The 19222-nt window shown below is 34.0% G+C and overlaps 1 protein-coding gene and 1 long non-coding RNA gene across 3 annotated transcripts; both read left to right on the top strand.

Annotated features, from left to right (window-relative positions):
* The first annotated feature begins 501 nt into the window (after nucleotides 1–501).
* On the top strand, nucleotides 502–6105 carry LOC122586443 (E3 ubiquitin-protein ligase SINA-like 7). The gene is made up of 2 exons (XM_043758431.1): nucleotides 502–1035; nucleotides 5313–6105. Exons 1-2 carry the CDS (start codon nucleotides 562–564, stop codon nucleotides 5964–5966), a joined length of 1128 nt encoding a protein of 375 aa, XP_043614366.1. The 5' UTR covers nucleotides 502–561; the 3' UTR covers nucleotides 5967–6105.
* A 5820-nt stretch (nucleotides 6106–11925) lies between these two features.
* On the top strand, nucleotides 11926–18413 carry LOC122586445. Of its 2 annotated transcripts, none has more exons than XR_006321994.1 (9): nucleotides 11926–12009; nucleotides 12174–13003; nucleotides 13086–13379; nucleotides 13472–13679; nucleotides 14202–14507; nucleotides 15219–16529; nucleotides 17014–17550; nucleotides 17662–17979; nucleotides 18091–18413. It is a non-coding gene; the product is annotated as an uncharacterized LOC122586445 (long non-coding RNA). The 2 variants fall into 2 exon arrangements; XR_006321995.1 differs by having other exon boundaries at nucleotides 13467–13679.
* Nucleotides 18414–19222: the final 809 nt, after the last annotated feature.

Genomic DNA, 19222 nt, shown 5'->3' with positions numbered 1-19222 from the left:
TTAAACGTTGCCTATATGGCTGCAACTCATAAAATAAAAAAGAGGTTGAACTTTTTATATAAAATGCATAAATTTTTTATGAACGTTAGGTTTAACATTTCCTAAAAATTAATTTAAATTACGTACCAAATGAGTATAAAATCTATAATACCTTATAAAGCAAACTGGATTCCTCCTTTAACTTAATTAAGAACCTGATAAAACAAAAATGTCCTTAAATAATCTTCCTTGCTAAGCACCCTCACGTGATATACCAACTATGCTCTTCAACCATTTTCGTCTCTAGCAAAGTAAAACCCTATCAACGCCACCACCAGATTATCTTCCCTACTACCGTCGCATTGCACGGATACTATGCTCGTTTCTTCAATATATAAAGCCATTTTTCCATGTAAAATTCCATTTGGATTAGGGTTAAAAAGTTTTAAAATGAATTAAATATATTGACACTACTTTCGTGCGTGTGAAAAATATCCACACAGACAAACAAAACTAACCACAAAATCTCAAACAACCGAATGGAAAGTAGTAACAATAATAATAGAAAATAATAATAATAGAATGGCGAGATTCTCAATAGGCGACGAAGACGAAGATGCTCCACTCACCTATAAACGTGCACGTTGCTCGGAACCTCCGTCTCAATCTAACCGTGTTATTGATACGGCAGAAGTCGATAACGACGACGATGAAGATTTTGCAGTTACCTTTGACGCTCACGAATTGACTACGGTTGATGACGTGGAATCCGATTCGGGAGATGAAGAACTTGAAGAAGTGGATGAAGATGGATCTGATGGTGATGAAGAAGAAGAAGAAGAAGATGAAGATGATGATGATGAAAATGATGATGACGTGGATGAGGTTCCGCCTGTATCAACCGCTAGACAGATTAATTGCCTTCCGCCTGTTTCGAGACCGGTGACGGAAACGGTGTTTAATAATACGAATGGAGCGTTGCAGGTTGTATTGACCGATCCTGATGTTCTCGATTGTCCGATTTGTCTCGATCCGTTATCCGCTCCGGTTTTTCAGGTATTTTTATCTTTATAATTGTATATATATATGTGTGTGTGTGTATGTATAGATATGGATTTATATATGTATATCTGTGTTGGTAACTGAATTGTTGTTGGATAATGAATGATGATGATGATATTGAAATGTTTTAGGAGATTAGTAAAAGGAAGTTGGAAACTTTGTGAGGAGTTTTTTTAGGTTTTAGTTTGGTGAAATCGAGCAATTAAGTACATTTCTTACTAGTGAAGTGGGAGGCAGTCTATAAGGAGTTTGAGTTCATGAGGTGTAGGTTAAGATCTTGAGAATTCCAGGTGCCAAATTGTTTTGTGAGTTCATGTGTCAAGTGTTTGACTGATTTTTAGGTCTGTGCTAATATGCTACTAAGTTTTTCACTATAGGGCAAGTAAGGCGATTCTTTGTTAGGGAGGAAGACATCAATTGCTATGTGCTAGGGAATATATCTTGGTGTATCTGAAGTTCTGAACCATGAGCCTTTTTGTTTGGAAATATATTTGTCAGTAAACCTGAAGTTATATTAGAATCTGCCTGTCAAAACTTTCTTAATATATTCGTCTGTCTCGAAACCTTTATTGTTGTAAGTTGTTACACTTTCTGTAGCTCAGACCCCATAAAGGGAAGCGAGTAAGTAGGTAACTATGGAAATAGCTAATACCTTTTTGGATTTTGCTAAGTGTATCCCTTAGGGTGTGTTTGGTAAGGGGAAATGAAGGGAGGAAACGGAAATGGATGTATTTCTGTTGTTTGGTAGGGTGAAATGAGAGTGAGAAATGTGAACATGGAGAAATTATTTTCTCAGAGATTAAGTTACGTACAACTTGATTTCCCCATCTTTTGTAAAAAAAGGAATTCTCAACTTTTATACTGCAGAATTGACAGCAAGGAGAAATCAAACTCTCCACCGCAACATTGTAAACATAGTATAAAGTGAAAACTCACATGACACAAACAAAAATGAAGTCTCCTATAACCTACAGCCATTTTTACTGGCGATTGAGCCAATTAATACGATATCGTCTACTCTTTACTTTTAATTTTATACAATCCGATCCCTAAAGTGATCATCTTCCCCCTTTTTGAGCTGTCAATTTAGAACCAAAGATCGGACCGTTTAAACAAGTATTAAAAAAAACCACAAGTTGTTGGCCGGAAAAGTACAAACTTACCGGAAATGGGTTTTATAGATTTAAAGAATATAAAGAAGAGAAGAGTGATTTTCTTAAGTGATTGTGTTGATTAGAAGTTTAGAAAGAGAATAGCTTGCTGTTGTTTTTCTTGTTTATTTGATCGAAAGAAATATCAGAAAAGTGTAATACTTCTTTCAAATTGGCATCATCACACCTTTGTTTACGATGATGCTACGCATTGACAACTAAAGCTGACCACTTGTTATGACTTTTTTCATTAATATATTTTGTCTATGTTCATTTCTCTAGATATTTAACCAAACATCAAACATGATTTCCCGGGTTAAAATCTCAATCATTACCAAACAAGAGAATTTTTTTGAATTTCTTAGCCAATTTCTCTTTCTTACATTTCATTTCTCTGGTTCATTTCATTTCCTTGAATTTCTTCTTACCATACGTGCCCTTAGGGTTATGTACGACACTTTTCAGCATGTCAACCAGAGATTCCTAAGGGCTTTGGTTAGCAAAATAATATCTTTTTTAGTGAGGTCACATACTAAAGTATCTTTGGTTAAGTTGATTGGTTTAAGCGTTCTTCAAAATCCAAAAATCTTAATTTACGGAAATTTGATGTTGCTCTAATGGTACAGCTCTAATACTTTATTGTAATAATACTGTCTGTAGTCACTTATCTATAAGCCTAAAAGGGACACCCTGACATGTATTCTTTGGTTGCACTCTGATTTCATAAATTCATGCTGCTATCTTTGGTGAACATGAGAACATCAAGATATTAATCTAGACACCACTAGTCCTCCAGGCAGTTACTGCTTTTTATTAATTTTTTGTCCATGCTTATGGTTAGTTTAGTTGTATCCTGTAGGGGTGTGCTAACTACATTATTTTCGTTCTTTAGTTTTATATTGTCATTAATCTTTTCTCTCTATGTGAAAGTGAAAGGTCAAATTTTTACCAAAAAAATAAGCGAAAGTTGCCTAAATAGACGTATTGATGATGTGTTATCTCAAGCTAGCCCAAGATGTTTCAGATTTACCCAGTTGGACATAAATTTTGTGTAAATTGGGAGGATTCCGTGTAGATGAATGAGGAAAGACGGCCCCGTCATTCGTGACACGTGGATCGGTTGTAAAAGGATCTGTATAAAAAGAATACATCTGTGTAAATAGGTTTAGATGGTTTTCTAAAAGCTCACTGCTCACGTCGACTCATCATAAATTTATTTGTAGCAGTTTGTACCTTACTTTAACCTTTTATTTAAAAAACATTTTCCAATTCTCTGTTGGCTACAAATATTATATTCAACATCTTTTTCTGTTTTAAGAATGTAGTTATACCAAAAATTAAATGCTTAAAGCCTTTTTATATGTTAGTAAGCCAAGAAACATATCTGTATTGTTGTATATGAAACTCCACTTATGATTTTTAAAGTGTAAAACCATCGATATGTCTATTTGGGTCATTTTACCTAAGAACAAACATCAGGGGAATTCTTTGTTTTCCAGTAGATGAATTAGTGATGCATATTTGTAGTCTTAATCAGTATGTGTTTGGGATAAATTGATAATAGAGTCAAGGCTATTCTCTAGTTCAAAGTTACTCTAATAGCTAAATGAAATAAATAAAGTTTTCAAGTAGATGACTGAGGGGGTGTTTGGGGCAAAGGTAGCTTATGAAGTTATGAGCTTAATAGCTTTTGTAAAAAGTCACATTAAAGGTGCTTTTGTGAAAAGCCAATTTTTGTACTTCAAAAGGCTAGTAAGTACTTCCTTTAGAATTTCTTGTTTGGGTTTTGTTATGTTTTAAGCTTGTAAGCTATTTGGCTACCCCACCCACTGAAACAATGCATTGATGGGGTTCTATATAGTTGGAGTTTTAACTTAGTGTATCGTATGGTAGGGTTTAAATACTTCTTATGTTCCAAGGAGAAAGACATTAACTAGCAAGGAGATGTATCTAAGTGGCAAATATCTTGTCAGCAGGATTAAAGTTCTGCGGGAATGTATCAGTTCAGGATTATCTTATTACATTTGTCCATTGATATGAGGCTGATTGTTGTGACACCTATTATAGCACAACGATCATCAAGTCTAAGATCTACTACTCTGTAATAGATTAATGTTTATCTTAGTAGAGAGACACTCTATAGAATCTTCTGTAGAAGTTTATGTGTTAGGATTATTGGCAGCTGGATTCTTTTGAACAATTAGTGATGCTACTTCAATGAGTTTTGGTGTGTTATCAACTTATGAAGCACATATGCAATATTCACGCTGAATTGATATGTATTGTGGATCAACTGTTATTAGATTTAGGGAGACTGGTGAAAGGAAGTCAGGAACCCACAGAAAGTATTTTTTAGTTATTTAATAATTAAACACTACTTTGAGGTGTAACTAAGGGTTGAATCAGTCAATCATAGGTAGTGTACATGTAGTTTGAGGTGTAAGTTACTAATCGAGAATGCTAGGTTCCACGTTTTCTTGGTATGTTTTATGTTATAAAGATGAGCATGAGTAGACTTATAGCTGTGACACGATGGGGCTTTTCATGGAGTGTTCATTTAGTGAAAAAGACATCTAGTAAAACGATCTATGTTATTATTTATGTACTATGGGCCTTTTTGTCAACAAGTAACAAGTATGTTGTCTATAAAGTATATTTCTATTAGAATACATCATGTTAAAGTATCTTAATCAACTATATAGACTTTGGTTGTTATAACTCCTACTAAAGCGTAAACACTGTCCGGGTTAACAAGTAACAACATTTAATCTATGAAGAAATAAATGCTAAGGCTATTTCAAGATATTAAGACCTGTATCCTTGAAATTGTTATGTTGCAACCCTAGAGATGCATTCTGGAATGAAATACTTTGCAGTTACATGTGCATGTATGTTAGGAGAATCTATGATGTTATCTTTAAAAAGAACGATCTAGTATACCTGTTTTCTTTACTCCCAAAATGTTATTGTATATAATTATGCATTAGATTTCTAAGAATAGGAAATAGAGTAATTATATTTTGGTATAGCAAATTTAAGCAACACAATTCATTGATCTTGTTTAGTTTATAACAAAAACAGACATTTTGACAGTCGATTTCTGTGTTTTTGGCATTGCAGTGTGAGAACGGCCACATAGCGTGCTCTTTGTGCTGCTCCAAAATAAATAGAAAATGTCCTTCTTGCTGCATGCCTATTGGTTATAACCGTTGCCGAGCTATTGAAAAAGTCATAGAATCAGTCAGAATATCATGCAAAAATGCTCAATATGGTTGCAAAGAGAATATGACTTACAGTAAGAAAAACGAGCATGAAATAATTTGTCCGCACGCTCCATGCTTTTGCCCTCACCCGTCATGTCCCTTTACTGGTTCTTCCAAAAATCTCTACCTACACTTCCGTGTTAAACATGCAGCCTCTACCACCCGTTTCACCTACAACACCACTTTCACTCTTCGTGTAGAATCTAATCAAAAACACGTTTTTCTTCAAGAACAACATGAAAGTGTCATCTTTATTCTCAATCACGAAGTTCGTGAACAAGGACGAGCTTTTAATGTTGATTGTGTGGGTCCAAGCACATTAAAAACTTCTTTGGAGTATCACCTGACTACTAAAAACGATGAGGCAACTCTGTCATTGCAATGTGCTCCACAAATATATGCAAAGTGGTCTGAACATAAGCCCGCAAAGAATTATATAATTGTCCCGTCTGACTTTTCACATTGCAATGGGGTTCTGTCTCTCGATGTCTGCATAAGGAAAACCCTGTAATCTGTATGAATGATTTCTTGTTTTCTGTTTTATTTTTTATTTATAGAAATTACAATCTTTTCTAATGCAAGTGTAACTGCATATGTAACGTATATTTTACTTTCAGTTGAATATACTGTAAGAGAATTGGAGTTTGGTAGACTCCAATATGTTTTTTTTTTTTTAGTTAGAACGACATATTTTGTTAAAAGGGGTAAAGGTGGCGGGGTGGGTTTCAAACCCAAGACCCCAAGAGGCAGTCATATTTGATTTATATGTGATTTGATTTATATGTGATTTGATTTATATGTTAGTTGCAGTCATATTTGATATTTGCAAACAATTTTGGTTGGGGAAAGTTTAAGAACTCGTCTAGAACCCAATCCCAAACAAATATCGTTATAATGCTCCATATTTGCTTGCAAACAATGTTGTATTTTGAGCATCTGTGTTTTTGGAACGAGGTAAAATTGTGTTATTTTTCTATATAACTAAGGGACGATATATTTTATCTTTTTTGACATTTTTATTTAAAAAACTAATTAGAATTTTTGCTTAGTTGTCAATTTGTGGGTAAAAGTCTTTATATTAAGTTGCACACGTCATTTTATTTAATATTATAGTTGGCAATCTTAGTTAAAAAATTTAAAATAAATTTTAAAAAAATAAAAATTTGATAGATATAAAAAGTTGCCATTGCATTTGTGAGTTGAAATAGGAGGGTTTTTTTTTTAATATACGAGAGTAGGTACCCGCGCGTTACGGCGATATAACAATGATGATAATAAAAACAATGGGAGAGAAATTGATATGCGTGTATATAAATAGAAAGTAGAGAAAGAAGTAACTGTGTGTTAGAATCACTTAGATCTTGCTAGGTGTTTGTCTGATGGTGTTTAGAGATATAAATTTAGAGGTAATGTGTGAATTATGGACAATATGGGGATCTTGAAAAAATTGATTAAATTTCCTAAAATAGATTTCTAATATATATTATAAGAGAGTATAGATGGATAAGGATAAAAGAGCATCTTTCACTCTTTCGTTGGAAAAACCAACGAAAATCTCATATTGACTTTCTTTCGCCCTACTCTAAGGGTACTTTAAAGATTTTGATATTTTTTTTATTATTTATATTATATAAGGCCCCAGAACGCTAAAAGGTGAGGGAACCAGAGTTCTCTTTCTAAAAAAAAATATAAATGACTATAAGGAACCAACTATTATCGATTCTTACTAAACCTATATACTTAGACATAACCGTTAAGAGATAAAAAAGATTACAGTATATAATATATTGAGATTTATTATATTAATTATTCATCATCCAATTCTTTATCGAATATAACAACTAACAAATAAAAATAAATGTAAAATAATTTAAATCTCTTATCTAATTTAAATATAACAGATAAATGTATATGTATAAATGTTGTTTTACATCTCGGTAAATTAGTTGCTAGATAATCTCTCATTAAAAATTGAATAAACAACTTTGCATGCGAACGGAAGTTTTTCTTCTTTGACAATGAATATTCTGAAATTTGATTTCTAACTTCATAGAAAGCTAGGTTGTGTTTGTTTTTGTTAATTTGTACAATAATTTAACATTAATGAAAAAAAATTTTGAATTCAAATTGGTCGAGAAAAAGAACCGCTACAATTGCTTCGGAGATACTATCGGTATTGGGAACAAGGATAAGCGAGAACCACTTAAATGGAGGAATCGATTGAATTTCGTCCTTTGTTTCAAAGAGACCGGAACTGGTAAGCGATCGTGAGCTCGCCGAGATCACCGACCCATCGGGCAGGAATAATCATTCTGGTCCTGAGAGAGGTGGCGACCATTCTCAAGAACCAAAAAGACTGAACTGAGGGGAAGCCCTATGACTCACTGAAACGACGGTATATGCATTGATTTCTTTGGTTATAGAAACTATTCCCTTTTTCTAGAACGACAGAAAATATTATTAATGAACGGGCTAGCTAGCAAGATGCTAGAAGGTCAAAGTACAAAAAATACAATCTAGAATACACTAGTTACACATCTAGAATGATCTCAAGGCTTCAACTACTAAGACTGTAAAAAGGTTGAAAAACTCGTGCCTAATAGCTGACACACGAGAAAAAACCCCATCAACGAAACTGCGCCGTTATTTTTTAACTTTATTATACTATTGTTTTTTCTAAATTATAATAATTTGCAATCTTATTTATGTGTAAATGAAACATTTGTATGTTCATTGTTTCTTATTTAGTTATTCACTTATTTGGACGCATGACATGTTATTAAACACTGGTATTGAAGGTCAGTGACAATTTATGGATTTCATTTTTATATTACTTCAGGTAGATTATTCGGTTGATTTTTATGTTAATATATTATTACACTTTCATTGGTGTTAAATAACAGGGGAACATGCATGTCTTTTGTTTATCTCACAGTCATTTGAGCATCATCTATTATTCTCTTATTATTGGTAGTAAAATGTTTGTGAATGTAACTCTTGAATTTTATTTATTGCATGGTTATTGTATTATGGCGGTTGTGTTTAATTTTGTGGAAGATTTCAAATTACATGTGAGTTTATTTTCATTTTTTCTGTATTGGATGGATGTCATGTTTTTCTATTGTTTACAATGAAATGTCTTCACTCATATTTTTAATGTTGATTTTTAATGTTGATTTATTTTTCTTGATTACTAACCTTGATGGTTGATTTGATTCATTTCTTTTAATACCATCCAATCATGCAAATATTAATTGGAAGTCGTGAATCGACCGTAGAAAAAGCTTTGAAGCGTATTTTTGCAACCAAGCATTAAGGTCAATAATTAACAAATATACTATCTTTTTTATATCTTCTAATTATTTAACGTAATTTCACCGTTTTTAAGGTAATTTTACTTAGAAAATGACATGCATATTAAATTTCTGTGCAATATAATTTGCCATCTATCAAAAAAATACAATTTCTTTTATTTTCGTTCTTAATCTTGGTTTTGGTGATGTATCATTACTTTTTATTTACGTTTTCAGTTATTCTCATAGAATGTACGTGTTTAATCTAGTTTGTATATAAAATTTAACATCAAATAAAGAATTAGGATAATACAACTCGTATCTGTTTTTTATAATTATGAGGCATATCCTTGATGGATAAGATTGAAGCATTTTTGAAACGACACGACTCGATAACTCGAAAACAAAAAAGTTTTTTTTTTTTATATGCCCCACTGCGCCGCAGTGAGGTCGAGTACTCCCACTGCGCCGCAGTGGAAATTCTCGGACCAAAACTGGAAGAACCTCCACTGCGCCGCAGTGGGCTTGGCCCGCTCCCACTGCGCCGCAGTGGGAAGAAAAGAAATTTTGGCAGTGGGATTCCACTGCGCCGCAGTGGGCTCGGCACACTCCCGCTGCGCCGCAGTGGCCCACAACCCAACATCATCAAACTTTGCCCACTTTAAGACTTAACCAAAACCTTTGAACCACAACCAAAATTATAAGAAAATTACATTCCATAATTGAAAGTAAGAGTTAACCCGAAAACATTCATATTTGTCAAATTAGTTTGATCCATGATCGACCATGCAACTATATGGGTCGATTACCCATTTGACATGCTACAACCAAACCAACTAACTTTATCAACTCCAAAAGACATGAACATGACCATTTACAAAACATATCAAAATGTGACCAATAACAACCAAAATGTACCATGAGCCAATGTCAAGAGGGACAACTAGGTTTCTAACCAAATCATGCTATTCTTCCGAGAATAGCCAAGATACCTTCCAACTATCTACAATCCCTAGCAACTTCGTTCTCTATTCTTCGAGACAAGCAAACCTAGTTCCTTCTTCCGGAACCACCTATAATCAAAAGGGTAAACATCTGAAAGGTAAGCGAATGCTTAGTGAATATGCTTGCATAATATCATATAAACGAAGGAGGACAATGCTCAAGGGACTGTTGCATATGGACTATGACACCGTCGTGTCATATCCATAATACTCACCCTTGGGCTAGGCTTTACATGGATCTATATAAGCAAATGATTACAATCACACAATTAAAACAATAACAAATGCTCCACATGAGCCTATGGCCACCACTTAGGCCTGTAATCAAACTCAACCATAAACATGGGACTAAACGCCAAATCAATTACCACCATGGACTCACTCAACATGATTGGTAATTGACCCGACGAATATACAATATATGCAAGTATACTCACCTCCTTCGCGACACAACAAATAATCAAGATAACCGCAAATACACAAACCAAGCTTTCAACCTATCAACATATCATAATGCACATATAAGACATCATTCACATTTCCTAGCTATTTCACTATAGCTAAACCAACCTTTCACTAGCATTCCTAACCTTAACCCTTCCCATTAAGTCATTGAGTTGCTTACTTAACAAAATCTCATATTAACCCGAGAATTCATCATCAACATCATCATATAGCTAGCAAAGTCACCATTTCCATATTTGGAGTTTCACTACTAACATTCTCATTATTAAAGATTTCAACATGCAACTCAATGACACAATCATAATATACAAGAATTTTGGGGAAAAACTCATATAGACACCCATTACTAGCAAAATCTCCAATTTCACCTTACAAGAACCCTAATTCAAAGAAAGGAAAAGAAATTAGGTTAAGAATTCTATACCTCAATGATGGAAGATAAAAGATTAGGGTTTTCAAATCACAAACTCTTCCCTTTTTCTTTAAATAATTCGGCCACCACCACTACTCCAACTCAAACCCTAACTTTTCAATTTCTTGATCAGATAAGGTTATTGTTATGATGATTCTTGGATAAATTAGTAGTATTGCAAGAAGGATTTAGTTGAGGTTTTCTTTGAATTAAGAAGAAATATGGAGATGAAGAAGAAATGATGAGTTAGTGGAAATATGAATAACCCACAACAATGTGGCTGGCACTCCATATGGATGCCACAACCCATTTAGGATTTCTGATGATAAAACACCAGCTATCCGTTAACGTTCCAACTAAATTAACCCCATAATCAAAAATAAAATATTAGGAACTTATTTTAATGTCAAAACTACAAAAAAGGTTATTTTATTACCTTAAAATTATTGGGGTGTTACAATTTTCTAAAAACATGACACTTTCCCTCACCAAAAATTTCTTTTCAACATATATACCTCCTTTTATAAGAGATAGGTTATAAAGTGTCAGCAAATATCATATTTGTTTTGAAAGCTTGAAAAATGCATTTACTACATTTTACATTGTATTTAGCTTGGATGCGATTAAATGTATCATTTTTTGATGAAGTTAGCTTGAAAATCAGGGGTATTTTGGTAATATATCAATCATTTATATAATACTAACATTTTACCCACGCAATGCGGCGGCGGTAGCGGCGGCGGTGTGGTGGCGGCGGCGGTGGTCGGTAGTGGTGGTGGCATGATGGGGGTGTTGGTGTGGTTATTATTGTAAAAATAATTAATTGAAAAGAGGTAGTGTAATTAATTTTAGGAGTTGATGAGTTTATGTAGTAAATTATTTAATTAAATGTATTATAAGTTATTTAAATGAAGATTTTTAAATTAATGAATGAAAGAGAGAAAATTGATTACTTGAGGGTAGAATAGTTATTTCGCATAAGAACATTTTTATGAGAGGGATTGTTGAAAAGTGTTAAGAGAATAAGGGTGATAATTTTTATAAAGTTGTATAGATGTGAGAGGGATGAGTAAGATTACTGAAATACCGAAACCGTCGGTACCGATAGGGATTCGGTATAGGTTTTTAGTTTGAGCTATTTTAGGTTTTTACTGAGATATAAAATTTTTTTATGTAATTATCTATCATTTCCCATGTACAATTTTCTGATTTCTTTTCTTTTAATAAAATCTCGGTATTAAACAATCACCAAAGGAGGAGGAGGAGGATATATATGTAACTTGTACTACTACTAAACTGAAGAAGATTATCGTTTTACTTTGAGCACACTTTGTGTGTGTGTCATTTCTTCATCAATGGCGTCTTTCACGAGTTTACTCGGTAATTAATCACCTTCTTTGCACAATAATTTCAATTTCAATTTCAGTATGTATAGATATACAGGTTGTAATTATATATTTTCACCCTAGGTTAATTTTTATTTTCGTATAATTCTGAATTATATATATATATGCTATATATATGTAAGTTGCACATTTTTGCAGGTGGATGCATTTGTGAGGAAGCATGTGATTTCATTTCACCAAATGGTCAAAGGATTTTACTTGATTTGTTAAATTTAATTTTCGTGATTTTTTTCTATTTAATTTCGTTAGTTCACTACCTAAGAAAATTTGGAGTCAGTGAGAATAAGTTTAGGAGAAGTGACCGGAAATTTCTGGTAGCAGTTGCATTTTGTTGTTTTCTTACTGGCTGTGCTTACTTTGGTGATTGTTTATGGGAGGTGGTAAGTAGAACTAGATGCTTTACTTGCTTCGATTGGATGATGGATGCTTGTAGAGTATTAGTATGGGTGACTTTCACCGTTACGTTGCTTGTTGAAAGATGGAAGCTGATTAGGATTTTTGTTTCTATGTGGTGGATTATAGTGTTTGTGTGTATCACTACGACACGGATCGGAATTTTAGTAGAGAAGCATGGGGTTTTAGTTTTGGAGTCCATCTTGCTATAATTGTTTTGTGCGCTGAGCAATGGCATAGTCATACTAAGATAGTTTTTTTTATATGAAACGGTAATTATGTTGATTTGAGCCAACGCATATAGAGCATTACCTAGATTGCATCATTATAAGTATATTGGTAGAAGTTGTCACATGTACTAAACAGAAACAAAGAGATGCTTGTAAAAAGTAGTTAAACTAATCCTGCAGGCTTCAACAGATTTAAGTGTATTGGATTTTGACATAGCCTTCTCGTTTACTTTTGTGGTGACTTCCGGTATTGAATTACTCACTACAATCACTGTGATGGCATCAGTATCATGGGAAGTCCTTATCGTAGGCATCTTTGCTATAATAGCTACAAAATATTTCCAGGTGAATTTTTAGCTCCATGTTTTTTCCACACCAAAAGGAAACAAAACATTATTTAGATCAATAATCCTTTTGGTGCATGCAGGGTTATTATCAACCATCTGCAAGGGAACTTATTAGAATCAATGGACCACGGAAGCACCTGTGGTAAATTATGCATCCGAAACCTCTCTTGGAGTGGCTACAATCAGGGCATTTAGAAAGGGGGACAGGTTCTTTAAAAATTACTTAAAACTAGTAGATATCGATGCACGTGCTTTCATTTTTACAAATGCGACATTGGAGTGGTTGGTTTTGAGAGCAGAAGTGCTTCAAAACTTGACACTATTTACCGCTGTTTTTTTCCTGGTTTCACTTCCAAAGAGTTATATTCCTCCCGGTATGTATGTTTCTGTTTCTTATTAAAAGTTTGTCATAAGTGTCAAATGTAAATATACTTATCAAAAGAATTTGATACGTTTGCAAGGTTAGTTGGGCTTTCACTTTCATACGCACTGGCACTGACAAATGCCCATGTGTTCTTGACACGTTGGTATTGTAACCTATCCGATTACATCATTTTAGTAGAAGGAATCAAACAATATATGCACATTCCACCCGAGCTCCAGCAATTGTGGAAAACAACAGGCCGCCAATTACTTGGCCTTCAAAGGGTAGGATTGAGCTCCAGGATGTCAAGGTCAGCCTATTATTTCTACTAGAAGCTGTAAAATGGGCAAGTCAGCAGTTTGGGTTCCGGACCAGAATGGTTGGGTGACTAGGGTCAGCCAGGGTTGACCAGAAACAAATCCCTTCCACCAAATTTTGAATGGTTTTATAACTAATCGCTGTGTCAAATATGTTTATGAAGGTTATATGATTGCAATATCTTCCAGTTGTTTGGATAAACGGACTTACCAGGTTTTCATTAAAATTACACTTTTGGGTGACTTGCCTAGTTGCTGCCCATTTGACCCATAGTCATACTAAGATAGTTTTTTTATATGCGTTGGACATAAAAACATAGCCATAGTCGACTTATTAAAGAAATAAATTGGTCGAAATTGTCACTTCTAACTTTCTTTAAGGTCCATGAAAGTAAGAATAGGCTTAATAGAAATGCTTATTATATCCTGCTGTTGCATTTTTTTATTCTGAAAGGTTGTTGCATTCTTTCAACCCCCATAATGTGTTAATATATGATTTTGGCTGTATCTTTCAGATTAAGTATCATTCAAATGCTCCACTAGTTCTCAGAGGAACCACATGCGCATTTAAAGAAGGCACCCGTGTAGGGATTGTCGGAAGGACGGGAAGTGGGAAAACTACGCTTATAACTACACTTTTTCGTTTGGTTGAACCTGATAGCGGAAAGATTCATGTAGACGGTGTGGACATTTGTTCCATAAGCCTGAAGGACCTGAGGATGAAATTAAGTGTCATTCCCCAAGAGCCGACCCTTTTTAAGGGTAGTATACGAACAAACTTGGATCCTCTAGGACTTCACTCGGATGATGAAATATGGAAGGTAAGAAAAATTAAACATATAAAGTTTTGATTAATCTATATCATATCTAAAAAGAAGTACTCATTTTGATTATAGCTTAAGTTATTAGTCTGTAACATCAGTTCTTTAAGCAATCATCACTGCAAAGTATAGAGTGCAAAGTAGAGGTGGCCTGAAACATGTTGGTCTGACCTTAAACACTTTTTGTTTCTATGTGGTGGATTATGGTGTTTGTGTGTATCTCTACGATAGGGATTGTGTTGGTGCATTTCCTAGTGACAACAGCATTTGTGAAATGTAGTTTTGAGTCTTTAGTTAATGTAATAAAGTCGAACGGGAAGTTTTCGCGTATAATAAAGTCAACCTCGAACTTTGACCAGTTAACCTCGACCTTTGACCAGTCAAACTCGACCATTGACCTGGTCAACCTCGACCATTGACCAGGTCGAGCTTGAGGTCGAGATTGGGCTTGGGTCCGTGAAGTTCGAGGTCCGTTTAAGTCTATTATGTTTAGTATAAATAGAGATTAACCTTATGTTTAAGGTTAATCTTCTAGTTTTGTTTTCTCTCATACTCTTGCACTTAGGGACTTGGTATTTACTTGTAATTGCATTTACTGAAGTAATATACGGTTCCAGTTTATTCATATTTGTGTTCGTATTGATATATTGTTGTTGATTGTTTTTGTATAAGATTTTCCGCACTTATACATTAGATACTTAATCTTGTTAGATCCGATGGCAAAGGGACTTACAGATTGGAAATTTAGTAGAGAAGCATGGGGTTTTAATTTTGGAGTCCATTGAATGGCTTGTAAGCTTCTTGCTATTGTTTTGTGCGCTGAGAAATGGCATAGAGTTTGTTGGCCAATGGGGAAGTAGACCTTATTAGATCCTTTATTGGATAACAGAGTAAATGATGGGAGCCCAAGTTAAGTAGAAGAGCCTAGTTTTTCTAGGAAGTTAGTATTTTCATGGGTAAATCCTTTGATTTCGCTAGGGTATAGAAAGCCACTAGTACTTGAAGATATTCCCTCTCTAGCGCCAAAAGATCAAGCTCTTGTCGCGTACTTGCGTATAAACGATTCAAGGTATCATGGGAGTCACTTCAAAGGGAGAAGAACAGCACAAATATTGTTAACCTGGTAGGCAGGGCATTACAAAGGGTTTATGATAAATAAATGGTAGTGGTAAACTGGTAGGGATTTATGCATTGCTTAGGACTACTGCCGTCATAGTTGGTCCACTGTTACTCTATGCGTTTGTTAACTATTCCAATAGTAAGAGAGAAAATTTACAATATGGACTACTATTGGTAGGATGCTTGATTGTTGTCAAGGTAGTTGAGTCGTTGTCTCAAAGGCATTTTTACTTTGATGCAAAGAGATTAGGTATGAGGATGAGATCGGCCTTAATAGTGGCAGTATATGAGAAACAACTCAAACTTTCTAGTTTTGGGAGAAGAAGACATTCCACGGAAGAGATTGTGAACTACATCGCTGTCGATGCTTACAGAATGGGTGAATTCCCTATGTGGGTTCATGTAGCTTGGACTTCTTTCGTTCAGCTCTTTCTAGCCATTGGTGTTCTGTTCTCTGTAGTAGGAGTTGGTGTTCTCAGGTTTAGTCCCTCTGAATTTGTGTGGGCTTCTCCACGTGCCATTTGCAATAGCACTTCAGAAATGTCAGTTACAGTTTATGATTTCTCAAGATAAGAGACTGAGGTCCACTTCTGAGATCCTAAACAATATGAAGATTATCAAGTTACAGTCATGGGAAGACAAATTTAAGAATTTCATCCACTCTTGTAGAGACAACGAATTCAAATGGCTTAAGGAATCTCAGTATCAAAAGGCTTATGGCTCGGTTTTGTATTGGATGTCACCTACAATCATTTCTTCAGTTATCCTTTTGGGATGTGCGTTTTTCAATAGCGCTCCTCTAAATCCTTTTGGGATGTGCGCTTATAATGAAAAAGTATTCAGTGCGTACTCCATGTATCCTTGGGCTGTTGAAGCACAGGACATTGCATTAAAGTTGGAAAGGTATGGCTCTTAACTATGAAATATCTTGATTTTAAATGTGTTAGAGACTAAAGTTTAAAAAGTATTAATAATATTGTTGCTACTGCCTACTGCCCCTGTCTTTGGCTGCTGCTACTCTTTAGTTTCATTGTTTATGTTTATGTTACCGTTTAATGCTACTGTTGCTACTGTCTTGTTTCCATGTTTCTGCTAGGTTTCTCTCTCTTAATGCTACTGCTGCTAAGTTCTGTTTAATGTCTGCTAGGTTCTGCGTGTTTCTGTTTCGTAGCTACTGCTGCTAGATACTGCTGCTATGGTTTTTTTGGATCAATTAGCTTTCTGTTAATGTTTCTGTCTTCTGTCTATGTTTAGTCTTCTGTTTTGTTAATGGTGCATTGGTGCTAGTATTCTGATTAATGTTTTTGGTCTCTGAATGTTTCCATATGTTTCTGTAATGCGTTGGTCTTATTGTTTCTGTTGTGTTTCTGCTAAAATTATTTTGCAGCATGAGCGTGACACGTGAACAGGTTTTGCGTCATCCATGGTTGTTTATTCCAGACAATCGCATATACTACGTATGTGAAAGCGCCCAAGTTTTAGCTGGCCTGAATTGTGATCATGATATGAGTCTTAAGTAAAAAGAGTTTTTTACCCAAAACGATTGGAGGGTTATGATTCCGGAAAACCTTATGAGTTACATGGACAATTGGAATTCTGACGGTGTTTCTAATAATGATTCTGGATGTAATGCTGACAATGGTAAAGCTGTTAAGATGGATAAATCTGAACCTTACAAGGGTGGGAATCCACGTCATCTGCTAAAATTTTCTCGGAATATATATCGCCACCGTCTAGACATAAGGAAGAGCGTGGGAGAAATGGATTTTCTTGATAGTGAGAACGCATTTGAACATCAACTCTCTCTATGGTTTCCAAAACTGTTGCTGGGAACATACAACTATGTTGAAAGATTTATAAAAGCAACGAAAGAAAAATAAGAGAGGGAAGTTTGGAGATTTAAAAGCCTACCATACCGTTTAAGGTCAGATTCTTATCCTTAGTTTTTAATGTTTGCATCTTTAGTTTTTACGAGGGTTAAAGAGCCCATGGATACATTAATGTTATGTATATTCTAATCTAATTTTTTTTGTAGGCACAAAGTGTTGGCAATACCAGTCCTACTACAACAAACACGATGGATATTCAAATGCGTTCTCACTATCAAGAAAATCCATTTCTCCCACGCTCTTCCTTATGTCTAGACGGTGGCGATATATATTCCGAGCAAATTTTAGCAGATGACGTGGATTCCCACCCTTGTAAGGTTCAGATTTATCCATCTTAACAGCTTTACCATTGTCAGCATTACATCCAGAATCATTATTAGAAACACCGTCAGATTTATAAAAGCAACGAAAGAAAAATAAGAGAGGGAAGTTTGGAGATTTAAAAGCCTACCATACCGTTTAAGGTCAGATTCTTATCCTTAGTTTTTAATGTTTGCATCTTTAGTTTTTACGAGGGTTAAAGAGCCCATGGATACATTAATGTTATGTATATTCTAATCTAATTTTTTTTGTAGGCACAAAGTGTTGGCAATACCAGTCCTACTACAGCAAACACGAGCCAAGTTCTATATGTTGCAGCCCAGAATAATCAAGCCCGATTGGATTCTGAAGCTCAAGACCCAAGAGACAATATTTGGGTGTCGATACAAACTGAGAAGTGAGGGCTTTTATTAAGTCAAGAGAACTTCATGCCACATGTGTTATTTATTTCAGTTTACTTTAGGTGTTGACAGTGTATTTCATGCCTTATTTGTAGCTTTAGTAGTGGGTAGTTATTTACTTACAACTCTATTTGTACGTGTTTTGAAAGAAGTGGCAGATTTGATGTTTAATATTAGTATCTTAATCTTAATATATATTATAAGACAGTTAAACTATTGACTAATTAACTAATCAAATCACGTGATTTCATCAAATTGACTATCGCTTATGTCATCATTTAGATTAACTATAAATTAAAAATCCCAATAATCATTATCCAAATATATTATTATATTAACATTTATATTACCTTCTAGAAAAAGTATCATTAATTTACAAATTTTTTGTTTTCCATCAATAATTTACACTTTTAGTCCTGGATACTTAATTTATATATACTATAAGACAGTTGAACTATTGACTAATTAACCAATTAAATCACTTAATTTCATTAAATTGACTATCGCTTATGTCATCATTTAGATTAATTATAAATTAAAAATCCTAATAATCATTATCCAAATATATTATTATATTAATATTTATATTAACTTGTAGAAAAAGTATCATTAATTTACACTTTTTTGTTTTCCATCAATAATTTACACTTTTAGTCCTAAATACTTAATTTATGTTTATTTTTAGCCATAACTTGAGAGGATTTTTTAAAATTTACAATTATTTAATTAATTAAAAAAATTTCAATATATGAAATATATTGTCTATAAAAAATTATTTCAAAACCTAATGACTTATTAACAAATGTTAGATTAGATTTTCATAAATTATAAATATTAATATTTAGCTTAATATCTAATGTAAACACAATTTGTACTCTAGATACATATTTCAAACATAATAACAAATGATGATATACAATGTTTTTATCCTAAACACAACAAGAATCACAGAACATGAGACAATCACAAAACAACACACGATTTA

The sequence above is a fragment of the Erigeron canadensis genome, chromosome 2, assembly GCF_010389155.1.
Source record: "Erigeron canadensis isolate Cc75 chromosome 2, C_canadensis_v1, whole genome shotgun sequence".
Taxonomy (NCBI): Eukaryota; Viridiplantae; Streptophyta; class Magnoliopsida; order Asterales; family Asteraceae; genus Erigeron; species Erigeron canadensis.
Note: the sequence above shows the minus strand (reverse complement) of the source record. Positions and strands in the feature narration are given on the sequence as shown.

What these genes read in the sequence shown, in the direction of transcription:
- LOC122586443 (XM_043758431.1), top strand. Translation starts at nt 562, where the DNA reads ATGGCGAGATTCTCAATAGGCGACGAAGACGAAGATGCTCCACTCACC. An exon ending in TATCCGCTCCGGTTTTTCAG is followed by an intron (nt 1,036 to 5,312) that starts GTATTTTTATCT and finishes TTGGCATTGCAG; the next exon opens with TGTGAGAACGGCCACATAGC.